This window comes from Gavialis gangeticus, unplaced genomic scaffold, assembly GCF_001723915.1.
Source record: "Gavialis gangeticus isolate Ggan-Ray unplaced genomic scaffold, GavGan_comp1, whole genome shotgun sequence".
In the NCBI taxonomy this organism is placed as follows: Eukaryota; Metazoa; Chordata; order Crocodylia; family Gavialidae; genus Gavialis; species Gavialis gangeticus.
Genome location: NW_017728997.1, coordinates 133,089 through 155,467, shown reverse-complemented (window position 1 = coordinate 155,467; position 22,379 = coordinate 133,089). Strand labels below are relative to the sequence as shown.

Genomic DNA, 22,379 nt, shown 5'->3' with positions numbered 1-22,379 from the left:
GGCCGGCAGTGTGGGGATGCAGCCAGGAAGGCCAACCACACCTTGTCATGCATCCACAGATGCATCTCGAGCAGGTCCAGGGAGGTAATCCTCCCCCTCTATGCGACACTGGTCAGGCCACAGTTGGAGTACTGCGTCCAGTTCTGGGCGCCGCACTTCAGGAGGGATGTGGACAACATGGAGAGGGTCCAGAGGAGGCCACTCACATGATCAGGGGGCAGCAGGGCAGGCCCTACGAGGAGAGGCTACGGGGCCTGAACCTGTTCAGCCTCCACAAGAGAAGGCTGAGGGGGGATCTAGTGGCCTGTTACAAACTAGTCAGCGGGGATCAGCAGGCATTGGGGGAGTCCCTGTTCCCCTGAGCACTGCCAGGAGTGACCAGGAATAACGGTCACAAGCTGGCAGAGGGTAGATTCAGACTAGACATCAGGAGGCGCTACTTCACTGTCAGGGCGGCTAGGATCTGGAACCAACTTCCAAGCGAAGTGGTGCTGGCTCCTACCCTTGGCGTCTTTAAGACAAGGCTTGGCAATCACCTTGCTGGGGTCGTTTGATCCCAGTACTCTTTCCTGCCATGGCAGGGAGTCGGAGTTGATGATCTGCTCAGGTCCCTTCCAACCCTACCTACTATGAAACTATGAAAGCTTCCACTGGGAGGTCCCGCTGCTATATGCACCTAATGTTGTAGGAAAATGATAGTGAAAATCCTGATATGTTTTGGGCATCTGGATTTGTTCTTCAGGTTGCATAAGTTGATTATGATGCTCTATTTCACAAGTGTGTTTGTGGTGGTCTGAGTTCAGGAATGAAAGAACACTGATAAGAGTTGTTCAGCCGTTGTTGCTGTTGAAAACTCTCAGAACTATTGCAAAGCATTAGGGAGCTGGAAGTACATGCTGAATAATATTCAAACAAAAACATCAAACCCTCCCATTTGCTTCACAGTTACTTGTGCTTTGGGAATGAACCAAAAGGTGGGCACTCAGTTCTCTTACAGTGGCTGTGGTATGTCAGACTGATAGGAACTCCCCAAAACTTAGCTTTTAGGCCATTACTCCATGTGCTTGTGAAACAGCCAGGGACCTGCAGAGCTTTTTATTCTAAAAAACTGCATTATTATTGTTGTTGCTGTAGTAAATTACAGTCCTTTGTAGACCCTGCATTTTGGGAAGGTGGAGATGGTATCTCAAATCCACATCCAGATCTCAGTCAAATTCTGTGTCTAGCCCCAGTGTGCTAAGACCAACCATTTCTGAGCTCCATGAGTGTTTGAGAACTGGGTCAGTATCCAAATTCTGCAGCTCCTGCTTTACTTCAGTTATTCACAGATGGAGGAAGTGAAATAGGATGCAAACAGCAGCAGTGTGAGCTTCTTCTCTCTTGCCCTGGACATGACCTCAGACCTGGTTTGAAAAGTTACCTCCTCCTCTTTCCTCACAGTACCGAGAGGTGGGTCATGTTTCTATGATATATGGAAATGACCAGCAGCTGAATTTGGATGTGAATTTCCATTCAGTAAGAAGGCCGTGCCCTTAATTGTTCCACATAGAAGTGGCAGTATGGAATTTGGCTTTACAATGTGCCTTCCACATTCACAACTGCGGAGTCTGATCTCACTTGTGGCGTGTTGGTGTAGCTGTAGGGAGTTCATCTTGATTTGCAGTAATGTAAGAGACGTGTCAGGCCCGTGGTAGCTCAAGGTACTTTATGCTAAGCAACACAATATCACTCTGATCAGTGTTATATCATATCCTAAGCTATGTACAGGCAAAGAAAAGGTATGCTCGCTGCCCAAAGGGTTTATTTTGGAGAGGTAATGAGATCTCTCATCTGACCCATCAGCTCAATGCTATGATAATTTGGGCTTCTGCTTAACCCATTTCAAGTTACCTTGTGTGTTTTCATACTCCGCAGAGTCAGGACAAAGGTTATTCAAGTAATCTGTAGGAAACAATCAGAATACAGAGCATCCAGTCAATTGCAGGGAAATTAAAATATAGTCTTGACTAGATAAAACACAAATGCTACTTTCCTGTAAACCTTTATTCTTAAGGATCACCTATCTGGGTAGATTTAGCATCGTTCCAAATTTAAACTCATCCTTTGGGCTGAGTTTTACTTAAAGAGTTTTGGTTTATTCAGATCTGAGAAGCAAAACCCAGCTTGGCAGGAGAAACCCACGTGGACTGAAATGGACTAAAATGTTTTCCTGCTCCTCAGCCATGAGAAGCAGCTGAGCGTGACTCTGTTTGACTTAATAAATGGTCTCCTGATGGATTTCTTTTATTTTCACACAAGAATGAATAGTACTAGAAATGCTTACTGAGTCCTATGTAAGTGGGAACTGGAGTACATGGGGTTTGATCTTTCTGGAATGCCAGTATTCTAGATGCAGAGAAATTCAACAATTATTGCCGGAGCCAAATTCAAATTCAAAAATAGATTCAGTAAACTGTGTACAACAGGAAAGGTAGTTAAAGGCCAGTTTTGACATCCTTTACTTGGGCAAAGAAGTCCTTTTACTTCACCTAAGCTACCTGTGGGACTAAGGGTATGTCTCTCTTTGTTTCCACTACACTGTTATATAATCCTTATCACCTTATTATCTCAGTGCCTTTATTTATTGAACACCACTCCTGTAACTTTTTACTCTTCTGTTACCTCATCCAAGACCTACATTTTACTTCAGAGAAAAAGATCTATGGGATGGAAACCCAATCCTCGCTCTGCCCCACATGTATGACCTCACTTCTCCTACGTCCTCCCTCATCTCTGAAGTATACCCGGCTCTCTTCTGGATTTGGAAAGGATAAGAAGAGTCTGCTATTCGACTTTTCAGTTCACCATCTGAGGGCGCAGTATTTAGACTTTCCTTTCTCAGATGCAGCCTCTGCACTTGGCTAGAGATATTTAACAAAGGTGGGCAACTCCTTTTGGTTATAAGTATGGTACACTAACTGGCAAGCAGTGAGCAGATTAAATAGCCTTCCTTATCTGGCTAGAAACAGCAAGCAGTGAACATAAGGACCTGTGTGTATTTTACTTGTCACACCTTCCAGAGAAAATGAATGCTCTCCTACCTGTCTTAGCATGAAAGTGAGGGGCTGTGCTTATATCCACAGATGGTTTTAGTTCAGGTACAAAAGTGTGGCAGTAGCTCACTGGAATGTCGACTTTGCAGTACTTGCACTAAACCTTGTGTCTGCACACAACAGCCATCTAGGGTGATTTCAACCCGTTGGTTTAATCAATTGGCTACAAAGAGTGGGGTGATGACTACACTGATATGGCCAAATCCAATAGTTTTGCTCAAGTGTGGAGCAGAAACCATAATCGCTGCTGTTGAAGTGGTTTGACTGTTTCACCTAACCCTCTGCCACAGTGCAGTTCCTCATATCTGGTAATTACCCCAATCCTCTTGGCCATGGTACTAGGCCTTAGGGGATTTATTGTACTAGAAGTGCCCATGGCAGTAAGGGACATCATATCCATTCTCAGAATCAGTGCTGCTATGTGCATTCACAGGAACCACTGAAAGGACTAAGCAGGATAGCTAAATATCACATGCTGCTTATGTCCCTGGAAAGTCTATCTCACTTAGTGTAGACACACCCAGAGAAGGAAGCAAGTTAGTCAAAAAATATCCTACTACTGGCATCCGGTGCTCGCTTGTGTCACTGTTACTAAAAAAGCAGAAACAGCTGTGAAAAATGAGTTGCATCTTTGATCAAAGTGTTTGGAGTGAGATGAAACTGCTGCTAATCTGTGCTGTGAATAAAACTTCAGATGATCCCTTTGTTCTGCTACATTTATAGGAGTCTGCTCTCTCATGTTATACTTTTCATCAGCTGTTGAATATAGGTGGGGTTTACTGCTTCCTTCTTAATGTCCCATCTTTCCCCACCCACACACATACATACCCAACACTGCTCTCCATCTTTATGTCTAATGAGAACTGGTTTCCTGTGGTCCCATCAGATGTACCGACTTCCTCTGTTGCTGCTAAATATTACATCTCACCACTTCCCTCCCTGTCCAGCTCTCCACCATTCCTTTGTATTAAGCCTATACTTCCTAATCTAATACCTTGTGCACTTTCCTTCCATAAGCCAGCTAGGTCTGCACCAGCAGGATGGAATGAACGGCCCAATCTCATGGGATGTTCTTGAAGATAAAGTTGAGTCCTGATGAGAGAGAGCCAGGTCCCTGGATAGTGGTGAGTGTAAAGGGGAAATGTCTTGCCCTATGGAGTTTTTCCAGAGTTCAAAGGTGTTAGTCCAGGTTTTTGTTTTGGTTCATCTCTAGGCTGAAGTCAATTAAATAAGGGGTAAGGCCTAAATTGTAAATGGAATCACATTTATGGGTTGACAGCAAGTGCCTGAACTCTTTTCCTTTCCTATCCATGAACATGAGTAAGGGTACAGTCAAGTCAATGGGTGCAAAAGGAACCTGCATCTTCTAGTAACACATCAATGCAATCTCACTGAAGAGTGGTGTTTCTTCCTTTCCCAGGCACAGAACTGCCATTAGCCTCCAGAGGCTAGCACAGTTCTGTTGCTCTCTGCATCTCAATCCAATGTTTGTAGGTAAGGTCCGTCTCTATGGTTGTGGCTGAGCATGCCCTGTCCACCTGTTCCTGCTGGCACACTCCAAACTTGCATATATACCAGTGAGGCCATTCCATGGCAGATACCCTTGAAATCTTGTAGTCCAGGATGTTGGAGAGCCCCTACTAGGGGTGACCCCAGACATCACCAGCACATTCTGGGTTTGCAGCATGTCAGTGGGACATGAAGTTGCTGCTACTGCAGTGTAGATATACCCTATTAGCCCAACATATTTCCTATATCACCTATGAAAGAGACTGATGCTCCGTGAGGATTCTGGCCCCATGCTCCACCCCCATTTTTCCTTCTCTAGCTCTTGTCTGCCATCAGCATCTAGCCCTAGTGCAATGCATGAAGGAGGGGTCTTCTCTGAAGCAAATGTGAGAGCATTTAAGCTTTACTGACCTGTGAGTAGCACCCGGTACTGGAATACACGCTGTACCACTTTCAAAAGCTGGTGTTTCATGCTCATGGGGCTGCTACCAGCATTCTGCTGTCCTCGAGAGAGGGGGAGAAATGCAAAAGATCAGTGATCTGCAGCCTGACCTGAATTCTGATCTCACTGGTCTAATGTGTCTCATAAAAATCTGCCATGCACCTGCCACCAAGCTGTTCCCCACTTGCCCACCCAGCTGATCTTCAAATCCAATTAATTCTTTATTGCTCTAAAGACCCACAAAAGGCACTGTGTAATTTAAGAATATTATTTATATGTAGCACCACAAAACAGTTCAGACTGAGAGGGAGAGAATGACAGAGATCACCAATGAGAATATTTAGGATGACATCCAAAGCAACCAGATCTGTATGAAGCTTGCTGAGCTCCCTTGCCAGATTTTTGAATAAGGAGGTTTTATTTTGATCCAAATCAAAACACCCCAGTGAGACTGGCTTAGGAATAGCTAGTCCCCCGAAACTTTTGGCCAGCTGTTATAGCAAAATGAGGGGACACAAGGATCTGATTTAACACATGTCAGAAATGAGTAAATTTCTTTTCTCTGCATTTCCCTTCAAACTGTCTTCGTTGTGTATGGGTTTATGAAGGTTCAATCAAACTTAGACCTGCCACGTGACTACTATGTGGGTGTATCTACATGTTGCTCTATGGCGATGTAATGATGTGCTACACGACACTGTATGGCATGCTACAGCAACAGTAATCACGTGACTACACGTCATTGCCACCTACGTCACTGTAACTGTGCGCTCCCTGGGTATAGAGTACCACTATGGTGATGTAGTGACAGAATTTACCTGTGCACCGTGAGTACAGCGCTGTAACCACCCATACTGCACCATGCTTTAGTACTTCCAAAAGAAAATACTAAAGCACGGTGCTGTAGCAACGTCACCATACAGCAATGTGTAGATGCACCCAGTGTTGTTTTCTGTTGCAAAGCCAAAATGAAACCACAATGCAGTCTAGAAAAATCTTGCCCATCTGGAAGCATCAGGAAATTTGGGGTTGCAGTACCTGAGAGAAATGGGGCAAAACTTGGTTTATTTGCATAAGGTTGTATATCTCTAGTAATAATCCAATGGCTTGTAAAGAGATATAGGGAAGAGGGAGAAAGTAACACTAATAGGAGTATAAGCTAATCATGGAAGTTGTACAGAAGAGAGTCCATTATCAGCCATTGCAGGTTATTACTATATTTGGCTTTGGACATGACATTTTTAATGTTCTAAATGTCCAAAATATCATCTATACAGTCACTTATTAAGCCTTGCAATACCTCTATGATGGGTTAAATATTGTCATCCTCAGAATGAGATACATAACCATGTTAATACAGCCCGTGTCCAAGGCTACAAGCTGAGCCAGTGGGAGGAACAGCAGTAGACCTCTGGCTTCCTGCCACATAGTGCTGTGCCTGGGCCATAAGATGACACTGTCACTCCACACTGGTAAGTTATAGATATGTGGAACTGTACCGATGAGAAATGACGAAGGGTCAACCCTTCTGTTTAGCAAGGGGGGACATGGGAAAGGTTCAGTACATAGGTTGCTTGCTAGCCAGTCACTGCACCTTTTTAATGTATGGGTTTTACTTGTACTTTAAGAATCCTTCCATTCATCAGCAAGTGTGCATGTGGATGGGGCATGTCATTCACTGAAACAATGGAAACTCTGAAAAGAACCATGGATGCTCTGGGAAAATACAGACAGAGTGAGCTGAGGAGATATTCAGAACTGAGAAATAGATGTCACTTTGCTTTTGACCAAGAAATACTGGTCGGATTCAAATCTAAGGCAAACCCAAATGTTCATAAAAACCATTTGGCACCAACGGACCATTCCATGGGTAGGGATAATTCAGGCTGACTTGACTGGAGGTAAAGAAATCAGATGTAACTGCACTCTCAGACCCCATTACCTAGGTACAGGCCTGTTTGGTTTTTTTTGCAAAGAAGGTTTCTGGCATCTAAAGCTCTGAAAACTGCCAACAGCTGCACCAGCTTCAAAACTGAGGGGGGAAAAAATCCTTTTTCCCCTTTCTTTTCTTAAATGCACAATTAATTTTATGTTTATTTAATCCTCTTGTTACACAGTTGTTTGTGAGTAGGAGCCCAGGGAAAGTAAAAACACAGTGGGCTCCTGAGCTTAGATTTATGACTCAAATCAAAATCCCATTACATCTGATTGTAGCTGAACTGCAAAGCAACATGCTAAAGAAAAGTGTGAATGCCAGCGCCTTTATTTCTTTATACTATGCTCTCGGTTGCTTATCTGAGATGGGTCTGACCCTGCCTCCAGGAGAAAGGAAGGAGATGGGAAAGAAGAGTGCAGTTCATTTGAAAAACACCAAAGGTAATTTGACAAGAAAAATGGAATGGGTTTATGCTCTAGGCATTGTAGATAAGAGTAAGAGCCCAATCCAGGTAGGTGTTGAATAACTCCTGGTGTTGTTTGGTTTAGAAGCCTCTCTGGACGGGGTGGGGGACCCCACACTCTGGAGTGATGACATGGAAGGACAGTCAAATTGAGATGTTCGCACTTCTTGGAATGGGATAACAAAGTCCTGTGATGCATGACTGCTGGCGATACATATACTGTACTATGGAGATTGCTATTCAATGTGTGGATCAAATTTGTCTTCCTTATTCATATGAGCAGCCCCACTTGGCTTCACTGTAAACAGGGTTTGACCCCCACATAATAATGAGGATTGGTTGAAAGTGATGGGGAGCATGGTGGCTGTCATGAAAAAGATGCATTTGCCAAGGGTCTGCACAGTGGAGTGTGAAATGCCAAACTTTCCCTATTCTTATGACAGGAGATAACAGCAGTTGCCATGAGGTACCTGTTAGCAAATGCTCTTGAAATGAATTATTATTATTAATATTTCAGACATCTTGCACAGAAAAACATGATCCATACCCCATGGAGCTGACATTCTAAATAACCTTTAAAGTACAGTAACTCATTTATCCTCACAGCCTCCCTGTCAGCCAAGTAAACATTGTTATTCCTCTTTTAAAAGTGAGAAAATGACATACAGTGGCCCTGTATTGATGAGCAAAGAAGGGTTTGGCTTGCCATCATGTTGGATCAATCAGTTTAGCTTAACGAAACTGAAAGCTCCATCAAGGCACAGGTGAAGCCACATAAGCTTGTCATGTTGGAGCTACTTTTAAAAGTTGCCAATTGTCATGGGTTCAGCTTCATAGTCAAATAGGGTTTTTCAATTATGTTGAACTCAATGAGCTAATACAACTGAGAAACACACTTGTTTTCTATGAACGGGTAAAGGACTTGCCCATAACCCCACAGTGCATTGGTGAGAGAGCTGGGAGTAGAACCTAAAATAACTGATTCCCAAAGTGCCCTTCTGTGAAGGCATTTCTGCTCCTATTGCTTCCTTGTCACTATGCTCCCCTTAAGCACATGGTCTCCAGAAGAATAGGAGACGCAGAGAGCGGGTGGAAGCAGCAGAAGGAACTGTAAGAGGTTTTTCAAAACATTACGAGTGCAGCTTTAATGGAAAGAAAAGCGAATGTGGTGGGAAAGGAAGAGAGAGATGGAGAGACAGACAGACAGAAACAAAGGGAAGAGATTGTAATGGGGGGAATTACCATATCTCTGTATTCAAAGGGCTTTGTTAATTAACAAAGGGAGAAAACGAAGGATTACAGTGATCCCTCCAATATAAACCTGCATGCTCGGGTGGGATGGGCTTCACCTCTCCCCCAAAGGTAAGTGTGTGTTCTCTTTCAGGTTGGTTGATCTCCTCTGGCGGGCTTTAAACTAGGCTCATTGGGGGAAGGGGAGGATGAGGTCAGAGGGAGCCATGGAACATCAAACCAAGTGTCACCCACAAGAACAGCCCATCCAAGACTGACAACGAGCACAAGAAATACCCAGGTAAGAGACAGGGGCCCGGACAGTCCTGGGATTAGGGGGGCAGTGCATACAATGTGGGGATGCAGTCAGGAAGGCTAACTGCACCTTGTCATGCATCCACAGATGCATCACAACCAGGTCCAAGGAGGTGATCCTCCCCCTCTCTATGACATTGGTCAGGCTGCAGCTGGAGTACTGCGTCCAGTTCTGGGCACCGCACTTCAAGAGGGATGTGGGCAGCATTGAGAGGGTCCAGAGGAGGGCCACTCGCATGATCGGGGGCAGCAGGGCAGGCCCTACGAGGAGAGACTACGAGACCTGAACCTGTTCAGCCTTCACAAGAGAAGGCTGAGAGGGGATCTGTTGGCCGTTTATAAACTGGCCAAGGGGGACCAGCAGGCAATGGGAGAGTCCCTGTTCCCCCGAGCACTACTGGGATTAACAAAGAATAACAGCCATAAGTTGACGGAGAGTAGATTCAGACTAGATATCAGGAGGCACTACTTCACTGTCAGGGCGGATCTGGAACCAACTTCCAAGGGAAGTGGTGCTGGCTCCTACCCTGGGGGTCTTTAAAAGGAGCCTAGACAGCCACCTAGCCGTGGTCGTTTGACCCCAGTACTCTTTCCTGCCATGGCAGGGGGTCAGACTTGATGATCTGCTCAGGTCTCTTCCAACCCTACCAACTATGAAACTATATATGGGAGTCAAAGATACTCATGTCTGTATGGACAAACGCATGCATGAGCGAACACACACTTACACACACTTGTGTGCGCGTACAAACATACTGGCGTACATATGCACCCCTGGAAATGTATTCATATGTGTATGCCCATATACACACACAGATATGTCCCTCTAGGTGCACCTCCAGAGTGTGTTTTAAGACCTATCACTTAGATTCTTCCCCTATACCCGACCTTGATGCTGGTGGAGTTGCAGACAGGAATATCTTTGAGAAAGCAATGCAGTGCCACCATAAATTAATGTGAGGAAAGGACCAAAAAGAGACCTTACCTCAAAATTCTGGATGACAGTAGCCAGCTTGGAAGATTTAAGGCAGGTTTCATCCAGCAAAGCCAAATTCCGATCAAACTGCATAATGTATGCTGTGTGGTGGTGGAACCTTGATTCTCTGGAGAGAAAAATGTCAGCCACTTTCTGGTGTTCCTCCCTGAAGCCACATAAAGAGAAGAACAAGAAATAAATAACAAATAAAGCCCCACTGGTTACACAAATTCTATTCATCAGCCCCATAACAGGGAATGACATTGCAAGCTCTCAGCTACAGCCTGGGTTTAACTGGCAGGAAATGAGGAACCGCGCTGAAGTGCTGGCCATCAACTTGAGCTGCTAAAGAATGGCCCTTCTCTGATGCTTGTCCCTTTGCTATAAGTGTACCTATTGCAGAAAAACCTTCATTTTGGCAGAATGTCTTCCTTGGGGGAGATAGCTCACATTTCTCTAAGCAAATTTTCCAGTTCTTCCAGGGGGGATGAGGACCTTTGTTCTGGGTTCTGGCATTAGCGGGAGAAAAGCTACATCCTCATGTCCCTTTCGTGTATAGCTCCTTTCCCACCCTGACCCCTGCCATCTCAGCACTGCCATTCCACTCCTGTCTACTCAGCACCCAATAGTGCAGCATTTAACTATTACCAAAAAGAAATCCCTAGCAGGGAGTGAGCCAGTCCACACCCAAGGCTGCAAAGACACTGTTGCACATTGCAGAATTGCCTCTAAGTAATGTCCATAGGCATGTCCAGGCAAGAGATTGTGGTAATGGGCCAAGAGAGTTGCTTTGGGAGTTTCAGGATGGTAAGAGAATACAGCAGTGAAAATATAGCCTGGGGAGTAACAGCTAGAGCTGGAGTTGGCTATGGGGCTGTGGGGCTTGTTTAGTACTCGGAGCTAAAGTCAGTGCCCATTTTCACTGACCGTGCATTTTGTACCCCAGTAGCATCATTGCAAGCTAGGAAGACTGGGAACAGGCAGCTTGTGATTTGTTATCTAGCATTTTCACTTCCAGAATAGCTCTAACAATTCACTGTCATTTCCAATGATCCTTTGGCAAATGGAAACCAACACACAATGCCTCTGTTTGTTATGTGCTCTGATTTGTAATTGTAAGGCTGATCAGGGCTGCTGTGCTGTGAATGCAGGATAACTATGGTAGGCATCCTGTTGCGAAAAGCTGAAGTAAAGTGAGCCATAAATGAGAATGACTCCTGATTGGCTGGAATGTAGTGGGGGTGGGGCTAGGGAGCTATATAACTTGCCCCAGCTTTGAATGAGTCAGAATAGCCTGGGATCTGGGGCTCAGTAGAGGTCTGGCTCTGGCTCTTTGGGACACAGATGGGGGCTGGGGTGTTAGCATGGATTAGGTAGAGGTTTCTCTCAGTTATTTGAGACACCAGTTTGAGGCTGGCAGAGGCCTGACCAGCTTAGAAAATATACTCCATCTCTGAAGACCTAGGTAAAGCTTGGCTCTACTGTGGACAGATTTAGTCCATTTAGGGAAGCCCCAGTTTAGGCAGACATCCTTAGTAGCCTTGAAAGCTTCTGTTTTAACCTTGGAAATTCAGCCAAGGCAAAGTCTTGTCCTCATTGTGTCAGGGGCTCCCTTTCCCTTTAGCTGAAAACTATATTGTTAGAAAGTTGCTCTGGGAATCTCTGTATCTTAAGTTAATTCAGTTTTCATGGCATCTAAAACTGGGGAAAAAGCTTTCTTTCTTTTTGTGAGTGTTTTGGAGGATCCTTTCCCTCCCCACTTTTCCACCTGGGTGGTGGCTGAGTCTGTGGCTCACTTTTCACCCATACTCTTCTGCTTTTTGACAATCATTTAGAGATCTTGATCACTTTGAGTCCCAGGGTGCTAGGCACGGTAGAAACAGATCAGAAATGACAGTGCACGTGAGCCGGGAGTTACACACATTGATCAAGGAGGTTGCTTGGAAGCTCTGGGATGTACACAGTGGTTTGTTACTGTACAGCTGCTTGGAAACATTGAGATGGTTGTATTTGGAGTGAGGGATACAAAAGCAGTATGTGAACATTTCAGATATGAGAATAAAATATTTTTCCCAAACCTACTGTATCTCTGCAAGCTTACCTCTCCTCATACAGCATACTTGTTAAAGAGGCGTAGCTTGTTCTCCTTCCAGGAGTGTGCTGGCTGAGTAGTTAAGGCATCTTGCTATACTTCTGGTGGTATGAGTTCAAGCCCTGCCTTGGGTTTATGGCAAAGGCCACTTCCAACTATAAATGAGTACCTGATCACATGGGCTGGGGAGTCAAAGACTACTGGATGTGATGCTGGCTATAGAAAGTGATGTGCCTTAAACATACAAGTTCAATGGGCCATTCAGTTTGGGTAGACATCTTCTTTTGATGGACTCCTAACCTTCCTGAAAGTACTGCACAGACAAAGAGAAGCAAAGTGTTTTCAAACTTCTGAGGATGAGCTGAAGCCATCAAGCCAGGCAGTCACTTACCAGTTGAGGACTCTCTCTTCCAGCTCCTCCAGGATCTCCTGGTGCAGTGTATAGATTTCAGGGAGCTCACTCAAGCCTTGCTTCAGCTTCGCTTCCTTCTCCTCACTTTCATCCTCATCCCCAAGCACTTTCAAGACCGCCTCATAGAAATCCTGTGAAGAGACATACAGAGTCTGAGGCAAGAGAGAATCATTTCTTCTTCTGGGTGCTTCAGTTTTTATAATCAATCTTGAAATTCCAAAAATTCATTTATAAATAGCCAAGAAACCTTCTAGGGAGCACAGGATGCACCACAAATATGGATGTCATGACTGAAAGGGGAGTAGAGCACAGGATACATTTTCTTCCATCCACTTGTTTCACAGTTACTGTTACCTTCAGGTTAAAGGGCATAGAACTGCCAATCCCAGGATACTAAAAAACGTTTAGTTGTCTTCTAAAAAAAAAAGCCCAATAAAATAAAATAATAATTTGAGTTTCTTTGCATTTACTTTCTGGTTTATGAGCTTTTTGAGAGCACTTGGGCCACATTTTCATGCATTTCCCAGATTTAAAGTTAAACAGAAAAATGAAAGCCCTGATTTTCACATCACCCCATGAGTCCAGCTGCTGGGCCTTTATGGAAAACCTGAAATATCTTGTGGGTCCTGATAAGATATCAAGAACTGGTATCACTGAATCCAGTTCCATACTTATAGAAGGAAGAGTGAGGAGGAGGTAATATAAATTCAGCTTCAAAAACAGGCATTTCCAATACAGAATTCAATGCAACTGAGACCTATTACAATATATTTGGAAAGTGCCTTTCATCCCAATATGTTTTATTAATTATATGTCCACAGGAATAATTTTCCCCAGTAGTGAAAAGCAGGCACCTCCAGTGTGGAATATGCAGATATTTAACGGTGCGCAGCAAATTATCCAGCAGTTTAGGACTAAGTGAAAAATTATCCATCCAACTGATACTATTGGAGGAATTTACAGCAGGTCTCAGGTAGGAAGATAGTCAAAGACTAGGGCTAGCAAACTTATTCTAGCAACTCATGGTATAGGATTAGTCAGAGCCACCTTTTGAACTCCAGACACCAAAACACCAGACACTCAGTCTATTTAGAAAATAAAGACAGCACAATACAATAGTCTTAGTACCTGTCCCTATAGTCCCATTATGACATATCACTCATCATAATTAGCCTTGACTTAATGGTAATCGCTACCAACATCAGGCTACAAAATGTGTACATAGCTGAAATGCCATCATGACACAAAAAAGATAATAGAATGAATTAGATGAAAGAAATCAGTGAGATTGGTATCTCTTATTTTTCATGAAAAGCAGTGAAGTCCATATGTTACACTGATGGAAATACAATGAAAATACAACTCGCATGACATATGGGAACCCAAATTTAAGTCGGGGTGGGCAATTATTTGGGCTGCAGGGCCACTTAAGGAGTTTTGGTGAGCTGTTGCAGGTAAGGGGTGGGGAGTGCTGACCCAGCCTGGTGCAGCACGAGGGGCAGGATGGGGAAAGACAGGGGCAATTGATCCTATCTGACCATGGGTCCATTCACCCCGCACCCACTGCTGGCTCCACGGGCAGGGACATGGCTGCCCCCTGGTCCTCCACTGTCATCGCCTCGCCATCTCAGCCCCAGCCCCCGCCCCAGCCCCAGCCCCAGCCCCAGCCCCAGCTGCCTATCTCACGCCTGAACACTGCTCCCTGCTTGCCCGTGGCCCCATCTCATCCACCCAGCCGAGTGCACCCTGCCTACCAGAGTCCTGATCTGGTTCCCAAGGAGACCCTACCCGCCTGCCTTCTCTGTCCGATGCCCCAGTGGTCAGTGCAGGGTGAATGGGCTGAGGTTCCTGGGCAGTGGGGCTAGGTCTGGCAGCAGCAGCAGAGACTGCCGCAGTTGGGCAGAGTGAGGCACCGTATTTAGCTGCTGCACTGCCTCTGCACGCTTGGGAGCAGCAGGACCGGGTGCACATGCCATGGTCCACGCTGCCCCCCACGCCTGGACCCGGCAGGACTGAAGGACCTATCACGGGCCAGACAGAATCTCTCGGTGGGCTGGATCCGGCCTGCAGGCTGTATTTTGCCCACCCCGATTTAAGTGGACTCCGAACGCATAATCACTCTGAAACGTCTTACCACAGAGTTTTCAGGGAGAACTGCCAAGCCGGACAGAGTAATTGGGATTATAAATCAAATTCCCTAATGTTGTTTCTTCTCTTCCTTTGATATGGATGCTTGTTGACCTCTGCTCATCTCTTTTGTTTTCCCAAAGACTCTAACTGTAAATATTTCGGGGTAATGCTTTGGGGGTAGCCAGGGGGTGCATCTTTTGAGAGTGTGTATGAGACGCAAGGCAGGAGATGAATTACCCAAACTGCTAAAGCCACAGGTTAAACCACCTAAATGGTGTTTGTTTTATGAAATTCTGGCAGCCAAGTTGTAGAAATCAAAATAAATGTAATGGTCCAAGAGCATCACTACTGTAATGATATTGGAGTCTGTACAATTACACGAGGGTTGAATTTGGGGTAAGGCTGTATGATGTGTCTAATTTTCTCATAAGACCATTAAAAGGCTCTAGTGGTTTTCCTCCTGTTTTTCTTTACTCCAATTCTACTCTACAGCCACCACTTTGAAGTCTCAAACACATGCTTCTTCTGTCTAATGTAGTGTTGTGTTGCTTAGTAGTGCTCAGTCCCGTTGCCTTTTCAGGAAAAGGAAAGTGATTCTGTGAGTCGCCTGTTAGGCAAAGTATTACATATAAGATGGCCTTTTTGCATCAAATTCATCTACTAAATTCAGTGGATATAAGGACAATAATGGATATATAGCATTTTTTTTCCGCTCAGGGTTGACTAGAAAACAAAGCTACCTTGAGAAGCTACCTTGATTTATCACTTCCAGATCATCTGTACTCCTGCTGGTACGTAGGAAACTATGACCTGAAGGAGTTCAAAGTCTGAGAAAATTCTAAATGGCCAGACAAGAGGCACGCCTGTGAAACAATACTCCAGCACATCACTCTTTAGTGTCGCTCCTGATACTATCGAGAGAGTGCCTAGTCTAGAAATACCAGCCTAGTATTTCTGAATAGCCTAAGAGTATCCTGAGGAACTGTTTATAGATACAGCTTGTGTTCTTGATTTCCCTAAAATGGATATATTCAGAGATAAGTCTGAGCCAGGCAGCTGGGTCTTCCTTGGCCTGGACCAGGTAGGGCTCTTGCGGTAGGATTTCCTGCTTTTGCCAATCTGGTCTTGACAGGCAAAATAGCCGGATTGCACATTTTCTGTGACAATAAATGAGCAATGGAGAAACTGGCAGCAAATTCCAGCTGGGGATGAGTGCAGGAGCTGGAGAGCCATACGGAATCACTTAAAGTCATTCGGAGCCTTTTCCAATCCTTCCTTTGCATCCCAATCAACAAGCAAGTGTCTGGAGTTTTTATTGCAGAGAGAGAGAGAGAGAGATGGAAAACATAATTGAAAAGCCAGCTTGAAAGACCTCTGTTAACTGTGGGGTCTGAAAGCTCTTGATGACTCTTCACAGAGTAGCAGCTGCAGGTGGGGAGGTTGCAGAGCTTCCTGTTTCATAAAGAGATTATCTGTCCTTATTTGACCTTCCTTTGCTTTTGTCTGTGTGTGTGTGTGTGTGTGAGGCTGTAAAGTGAGGGGGCTGCTGCATTACCTGTTGTCATAGCTAACTAGCCCCTTGCATGCGTGTGAAGCCAGCATGGGGATACAGCCTGGTAAGTCACATAGACAGACCCTGGAAAAAACCGTTTGACCACAGGAGATCCTGCTTCTTTCATTATGGTTCTCCACCCATAAACCTCTCCTCCTGCCCTGACTCCAGCGTTGCTTTTGTTTGCAGAAATATTGTACTGTGGAAGTCTCAAAGACACACTAGCAAACCAGATGCTGTCAGGATGGGGATTGTTTACTGGTTTAAATATGTACCTAGTATCCCTAGGAATCCTGCTGGGAGAGCTGGGGCAAGAGTTGTGAAGCATCAGACCAGCAGGCCTGGTGATAGAAACCCTGTCTTCACAGAACAGGTTCAATTCAGGCACAATTAGATCTTCCTTCTTGCACACTTCCCCATGAATGTGTATCAAACTTGACCCACATCAATCACTTCTAGGGACAAAACAAAGTTCAATCTCCACAGTTCACTGTACTCATCCTCTGAGTCTTTCAGCAGTGTTGACAATCAGAGTATGTCAGCTGGCTTTGCGATGTGGCTATTTGCACACCAAGCTACAACCCCCTTAGTGGTGACTTTTAAAAAGCATCCATATCACAAAAGCTATGATGGTCTGCATTGGGAACCTTGGTTGTAATCTAAGAGAAGCCTCAGATTAAACGAGCCATTGGAACTGAACTATCCTTCCATTCAAAAAGGCATATCCTCCAGGAATATGATGAAAGGGCATTTGGTGCACTGAAAAGGTACAAAACAGGAAGACAAATGGTGTGAAGACTTAAAGTCCCTCACTGTATATACATGATTGGTACTGATGGGAATGCATGAAAACAGCAGGGATCTCAATACTGGGAGTTTCTTCACAAGGCTCTACTGGAGCACTCTTCCCAACACAGCCATGCTGTCTGACTAGTCCTGGTCCTGACATCAACATTTAATTCTTATGTAGTGATGTTGCAATGTAGTGTAGCAATGTTGTGTTGCCCACAGATCTTCTACCATTTCTGTAATAAGTCAGCCAAAACTCTATCAGTTTTCAAATGTCTTCTTTAAAAGTGGTATTTAGTGGCACCTAGATTCAAGATTATAAAGCCAGAGGGGTAACTGTGGTCACTGCATTAATCTACTGTATTAATACAGGCCATAGGACCTGAATTAATTCCTAATTGAACTACAGCACATCTTTTAGAATAACATCCTAACTTATTTCAAAATTGTGGAGAATCCACCACCTGATATAAAGGCTCTATTTCATTGCATCCTGACAGTGATACATAGGATGAACAGGAAGAGCCGTTGAAAGTATGAGCATATAATTTCAGTGAAGGCTTCAGTGGAACTGTAAAGACAAGACGATTCATCAGTTAACTGGAACCTCACTGGTATCATGCAGCACATGAGATTATACAGCAAGTCATGGTAGTGCTCATGATGGAACCCAAGTCTGCTTTCTACCAGCCTGCTGCTTTAACCAAATGACCAAAAGTTGTCAGCATACACCATTTCAGTACATTCAAACAAGCTGCAGTTTGCTGTTCAGTCAGAGGCAGACACGTACAAAATCCTAATGGTGTGAGCAAATCTATGCTGTGTGTATCTTTTTTTCACACGCTACTGTGCAAACAGTGAGTTGTTATTAAAAACAACATTTCAGGGATCTTTTAAAAAGACACATTAAAAACATTCTGTGCTTGCCCATTAAGCCCATTCATCAGGAAGAAAACTGCAGCTGTTTTAACAATCCATGAGAAGGTGATTCTGCTGAGTGAGTTAATAGACATGGCAGCAAGATTTTTCCACTCATAGACTGTTTCCTGGCCTTCTGCCCCACTGTATGTGGTGTGGCCAAATACTCCCTGAAAGGAAGCAAGGGCTCAATAAAAAGAAAATGCTAGGGTCGTATATCTCATTAAAAGATGTCATGCATCTTTTCTCCAGTTCTGAAGCAGGACTGGGTAGGCTGAGACTCTTTCACGACCTGGGAATCCCACTCCCCGAAAGTCAAAGTCTGGACTGCAAACTTTTATGGCCAAAAAAGAAAAGTCATCATAATATTTATTTAATTATGTATCTGTCTGCAATCCCTTTCCTCCTTTGCTTTCATAGCTTGGCTGTGCCCCTGGTATTAATGAGAATTGCTGAGATACCGCCTGTTGGCTCCATTTGTATCCATCCAAGTGGTCTGGATGCGCATGAAAGGAAGAACCTCCATAAAGCCTGGTAATCTCCATTTATAAATGCCCACAAACTCTGAAGATGACCCACTCAGTTTTAACATAGGTTACATCCAATAACTCGATGGGCCAGATCTTTAACTCCTGTTAATCAGTGTAGTTGCATGGATTTAGAGTGCTGCATTCCTTCCAAACAGCTGAAGAAATTATAGATGTGATCTGAATGCTGATGAAAGGAACGGGATTAACACAATGGAAATCTGAACTATTCTTGCTGGAGAACTGGTACACAATATTCAGCGAAGGAGCAAGCTTCTTTCACCCTGAACGCAGAATTCTATGGGGAAGAGAGAAATGTATTTTCTACAGTCGATTCATTCCTTGGTTTCTCTGTGGCAACAGCCAATTAATGCCACTTGTAGCGTACACAGCAGTTCACATGTCACAGGAACAAAACTTATTTTGCAAACTTCACCCAACACCCGTCAGAAGCTTGGTCAGCCCTAAGTAAATTCAGCTCAGGGATTCTCCATCAACTTTGTAGGTGTTTCCTCATGTGATTTTTTTTTTTTCATCAAGACTTCAAAAAACTGGCCAGATCTAATGATCAAATCTGTGCCCTATCTATATGACTACAGCATTGCTACTTCTATCACAGCTATTCCATTCCATTCCAGGTCCAATTTAGTGCCTTTCTGGGTTCTGCTAATTGAATGAATCTGCTAACCTTTAAAAGTTTTTCAGTCACTGTGAGCACCCAGGTTGGAAAAGGGAAATAATTCTAAGGGTTCTTCTTGTCTATTTTGCCTGGAAAAGGATACTCTCTGTGATTTACATATCTCAGATCTGTTTAAGTAACTGATTATAATGTTAGAGGTTGGTTACCCAATCTAAAGAACCATCTGTAGAACTATATCTGTCCATTTTATGCCACAGAGGAACAAAAAAATAACCACCTTCCCACTTCGGCTCAGTGAATTTAATTAATCATTAACTTCCTAGCTACGTGATTATCATTAATTATCAGAGTAATTATTTAATAGTAATTGTCGGGGGAGCCAGTCTCCTAATGATTAATACCAAAAAATGAAGCGTAATAGTGATCGCTATAAACACCCGTTTCAGAAAAAAATTATGCCATTGCTGAAAGTGCTGAGTGCCTGGAAAGCCATTAATCAAATTAAAGTGCTTTTGCAGTCTCAATAACTCTAATCAATCATGGCACCTGAAGGTCTCCAAATTCATCATCTGAAAATCACAGCCAACCACATAAGGTACCAGCCACTGCATCTGATAATTTCCTGCTGGGTCAAACTTCCTTAGAAGAGGCATGAACTAAAGCCACTCACTTCCAGGCTGCACTCCTGATGGCTGATTCCAGCAAGAACTCAATCTTGTCTTCAGCTATATGGGAAACTGGACCTGCATGTACATTGTAAAAACTGCCCTACTGCTTGCATATGTATGTAAAAGCAAATGACAAGCTGGGTAGGTGGTACACTTTCACTTAAAGCAGTCAGGCATTAAAATTTGCTTCCCTGAGGCAAATCTTTTGCCTTTAAATTTTGGTGCACACATACATACGTACTTGTGGTGCGCACATATAACATTTTCCACCTGAGGATCTCAGAGAACTTCAACATTATTCATGAACTGAATCTCTCAGTACTCTTGTGAATAAAGTATTATTACCTCCAGCATCACTCTGATACTACCCTGACAGAAGTCTTAGAAATAACTAAATTAATTAGCTTTTAAAGAAGAGGAAAATGAAGCAAAGAGAAGCTATCAGAAACGCAAAAAGAATTAATGGCTTTTTTCAATGGTGCTTGCATTGGCAATTCTCAGGAAATATTTTCCTAGGAAATGCACGCACACAATCTCTGAGCCTTAATATCTGCTGAAAATTTAGGCTACATATATTTTGGACCTCCTTTACTTATACTTACGTTACTCCATGAGAATCTCATTGACTTTTTCAAGAGTATTCATAGAATTATGAACTACTCAAGAAGAGGAAACAATCCAACTCCTCATGTTTATTTGTACATATATACACAGCTGATTAAAAGGTGCTATAGGTATACAATAGAGCACTAATAATTACCATATTGTTTCACATACAATACACACCCTTTTTTTTATCTTTCCCAAAACCCAGCTGCTGGAAATCAGTGTATGTATTACATATGAGACATATGATAAGAGCTGTCCTGCTGCTTCCCAGCAAAAGCAAAAGTAAAGTCTTCATGTGATCCACAGAGAGCAGAGCAATGACTATGCTCAGCTGCTACTAGTCAGTTGCTTATTACAAGGGAAGATATATTTTTTCTTCATTCTTCCTTTCAAAAACAAGGAACATGTCTTATTCCAGGACATGCTGCCTGTGAGAAACGTGGAATTCACTTGAGTAGTAGTTTTAGGAGCTGTGACTTTTGATATCATTGTGATCCCCTGGATTTCATCTTGTCTAACAGATTATCATTAAAGATTCAACTATAAAAATGCCCCAAACTTTGTTCATTTAACAAATTTGCACATCAAGCCTACATTAGATGAGAGGAGATTCCTACGACACTGGGCTAAGTTTGCTTTGGTGCAGGATGCAAGCCATCAAATGCAGCATTCCCCACTAGTATGCTAGTGGGGAATACTCAAAGACCAGTATGCAAGCTAGTTACATCTCAAGCATTTTGTGGTGTTTTTTTTTCCCCCTCAGGTTTCTACTACTTAGCTCCTGTTGGGCTATAGCATTTAACCTTGTGTGACTGCAGCCAAATAGAACAAAATTGTTATCTCTACTGCACTAAGCAACAACCTCAGGCAAGGGATGAAGCCAGCAGGAAAAGCTACTTGAGATGCTTATAAATTCTTTCCATTGAGGTATTAGTGGGGTTTTGTGCTATCCCAAGCTCTCACTGCTACTGGAAAATAATGCAAGGTAAAGCAATTCTGGTTGAATCCTGGATACCTGCCTGTTTGTCTCATGCACAGATAGAATAGATTATGTTACATTAGAAAGAAAGTTGGGGAGTTTGAAGGGAAGAAAAGATGAAAGAGAGATGCTGGACTAAAGACTGCTTCAAATAAGAAATCTTGCAATGTGACTGCCAGTATCACGCAGGGAATGCTAAGCAATCACTTAATACATCATCATTATAATTGTGTTATTAATTCTTCTGGTAGACCTCATTACGTATGAGATGCTGCTCCATCATAATGGCAGTTATGATCCCTGTATCTCAGCCACGCAACTGGGTGCAGAGAGAGAGAGAGAGAGAGAGAAAGACAGTACAGCACCGAAATAAAGAAACGGGGAAGGTGATAACCAGCAACAATATTACAATGGGGCTTGGTAATGCAAGTTTAACTATGTAGATAGAGAGATGGGTCAAGAGTATATATGTACTATTCCAATTCCTTTTCAGTCCTGCTAGATGTGGGAGAAGCTTCATAAGTGTTCCCTGTACAATAGCGTGCAGGGTTGGAAAGGTGCAGTCTGGAGCTGCTGAGCAGAATCTGCAGCTGTGCATTTTCTCCTACCTACAGGACCTTGGACATTAGGCTGGATGGGCTGGAGCACCTTCAGGTGGTCCCATGCAAGTCCACTGTAGCAGCTGGGCCACCAGGGCATGAGTTGCAGCCTGGAAGGCAAATGGGATGGCAGGAGCCAGCGGAAGGTGCAGGAATGCTTTCAGCCACTTTCTGCCAGATATCAGCAGGCATCCTTTTGCAGGTGCACTGGTGACATAGCTGTGCTGGCAGAAAGAAAGGGCCATGTGTCTCTGCCAGGGAGCATTGAGGGTAGGGACACTCAGTTTTTCCAGTGGAATGAGCTCTCTTGGGGGCTAAACTCTGTTATGCAGACCAGGCTTAAGTGAGGTGTTTAAAAATGATCTTGAAGAACTAGTCCACAATACAACTATGCCTAGTGCTTTCCTATAAGTCTCCAGGACTATTCTGTTTCTGGGTGAGATCTGTGAGCTTTCCAATAGAGAAGGGAAATTTAAGGAACATAACAGAAAAAAGGGGGGG

At 43.8% G+C, this 22,379-nt stretch overlaps 1 protein-coding gene across 1 annotated transcript in view; it reads right to left on the bottom strand.

Annotated features, from left to right (window-relative positions):
- Positions 1 to 22,379, bottom strand: part of FGD5 (FYVE, RhoGEF and PH domain containing 5) — a 162,219-nt gene that overhangs the window by 45,126 nt on the left and 94,714 nt on the right. Inside the window, exons 5-8 of the mRNA XM_019504639.1 lie at positions 12,447 to 12,598; positions 9,973 to 10,129; positions 5,013 to 5,100; positions 1,891 to 1,941 (exon numbers count right to left, since the gene is read on the bottom strand). Coding sequence (XP_019360184.1) covers positions 1,891 to 1,941; positions 5,013 to 5,100; positions 9,973 to 10,129; positions 12,447 to 12,598 — 448 coding nt within the window. The remainder of the gene's footprint in view (positions 1 to 1,890; positions 1,942 to 5,012; positions 5,101 to 9,972; positions 10,130 to 12,446; positions 12,599 to 22,379) is intronic.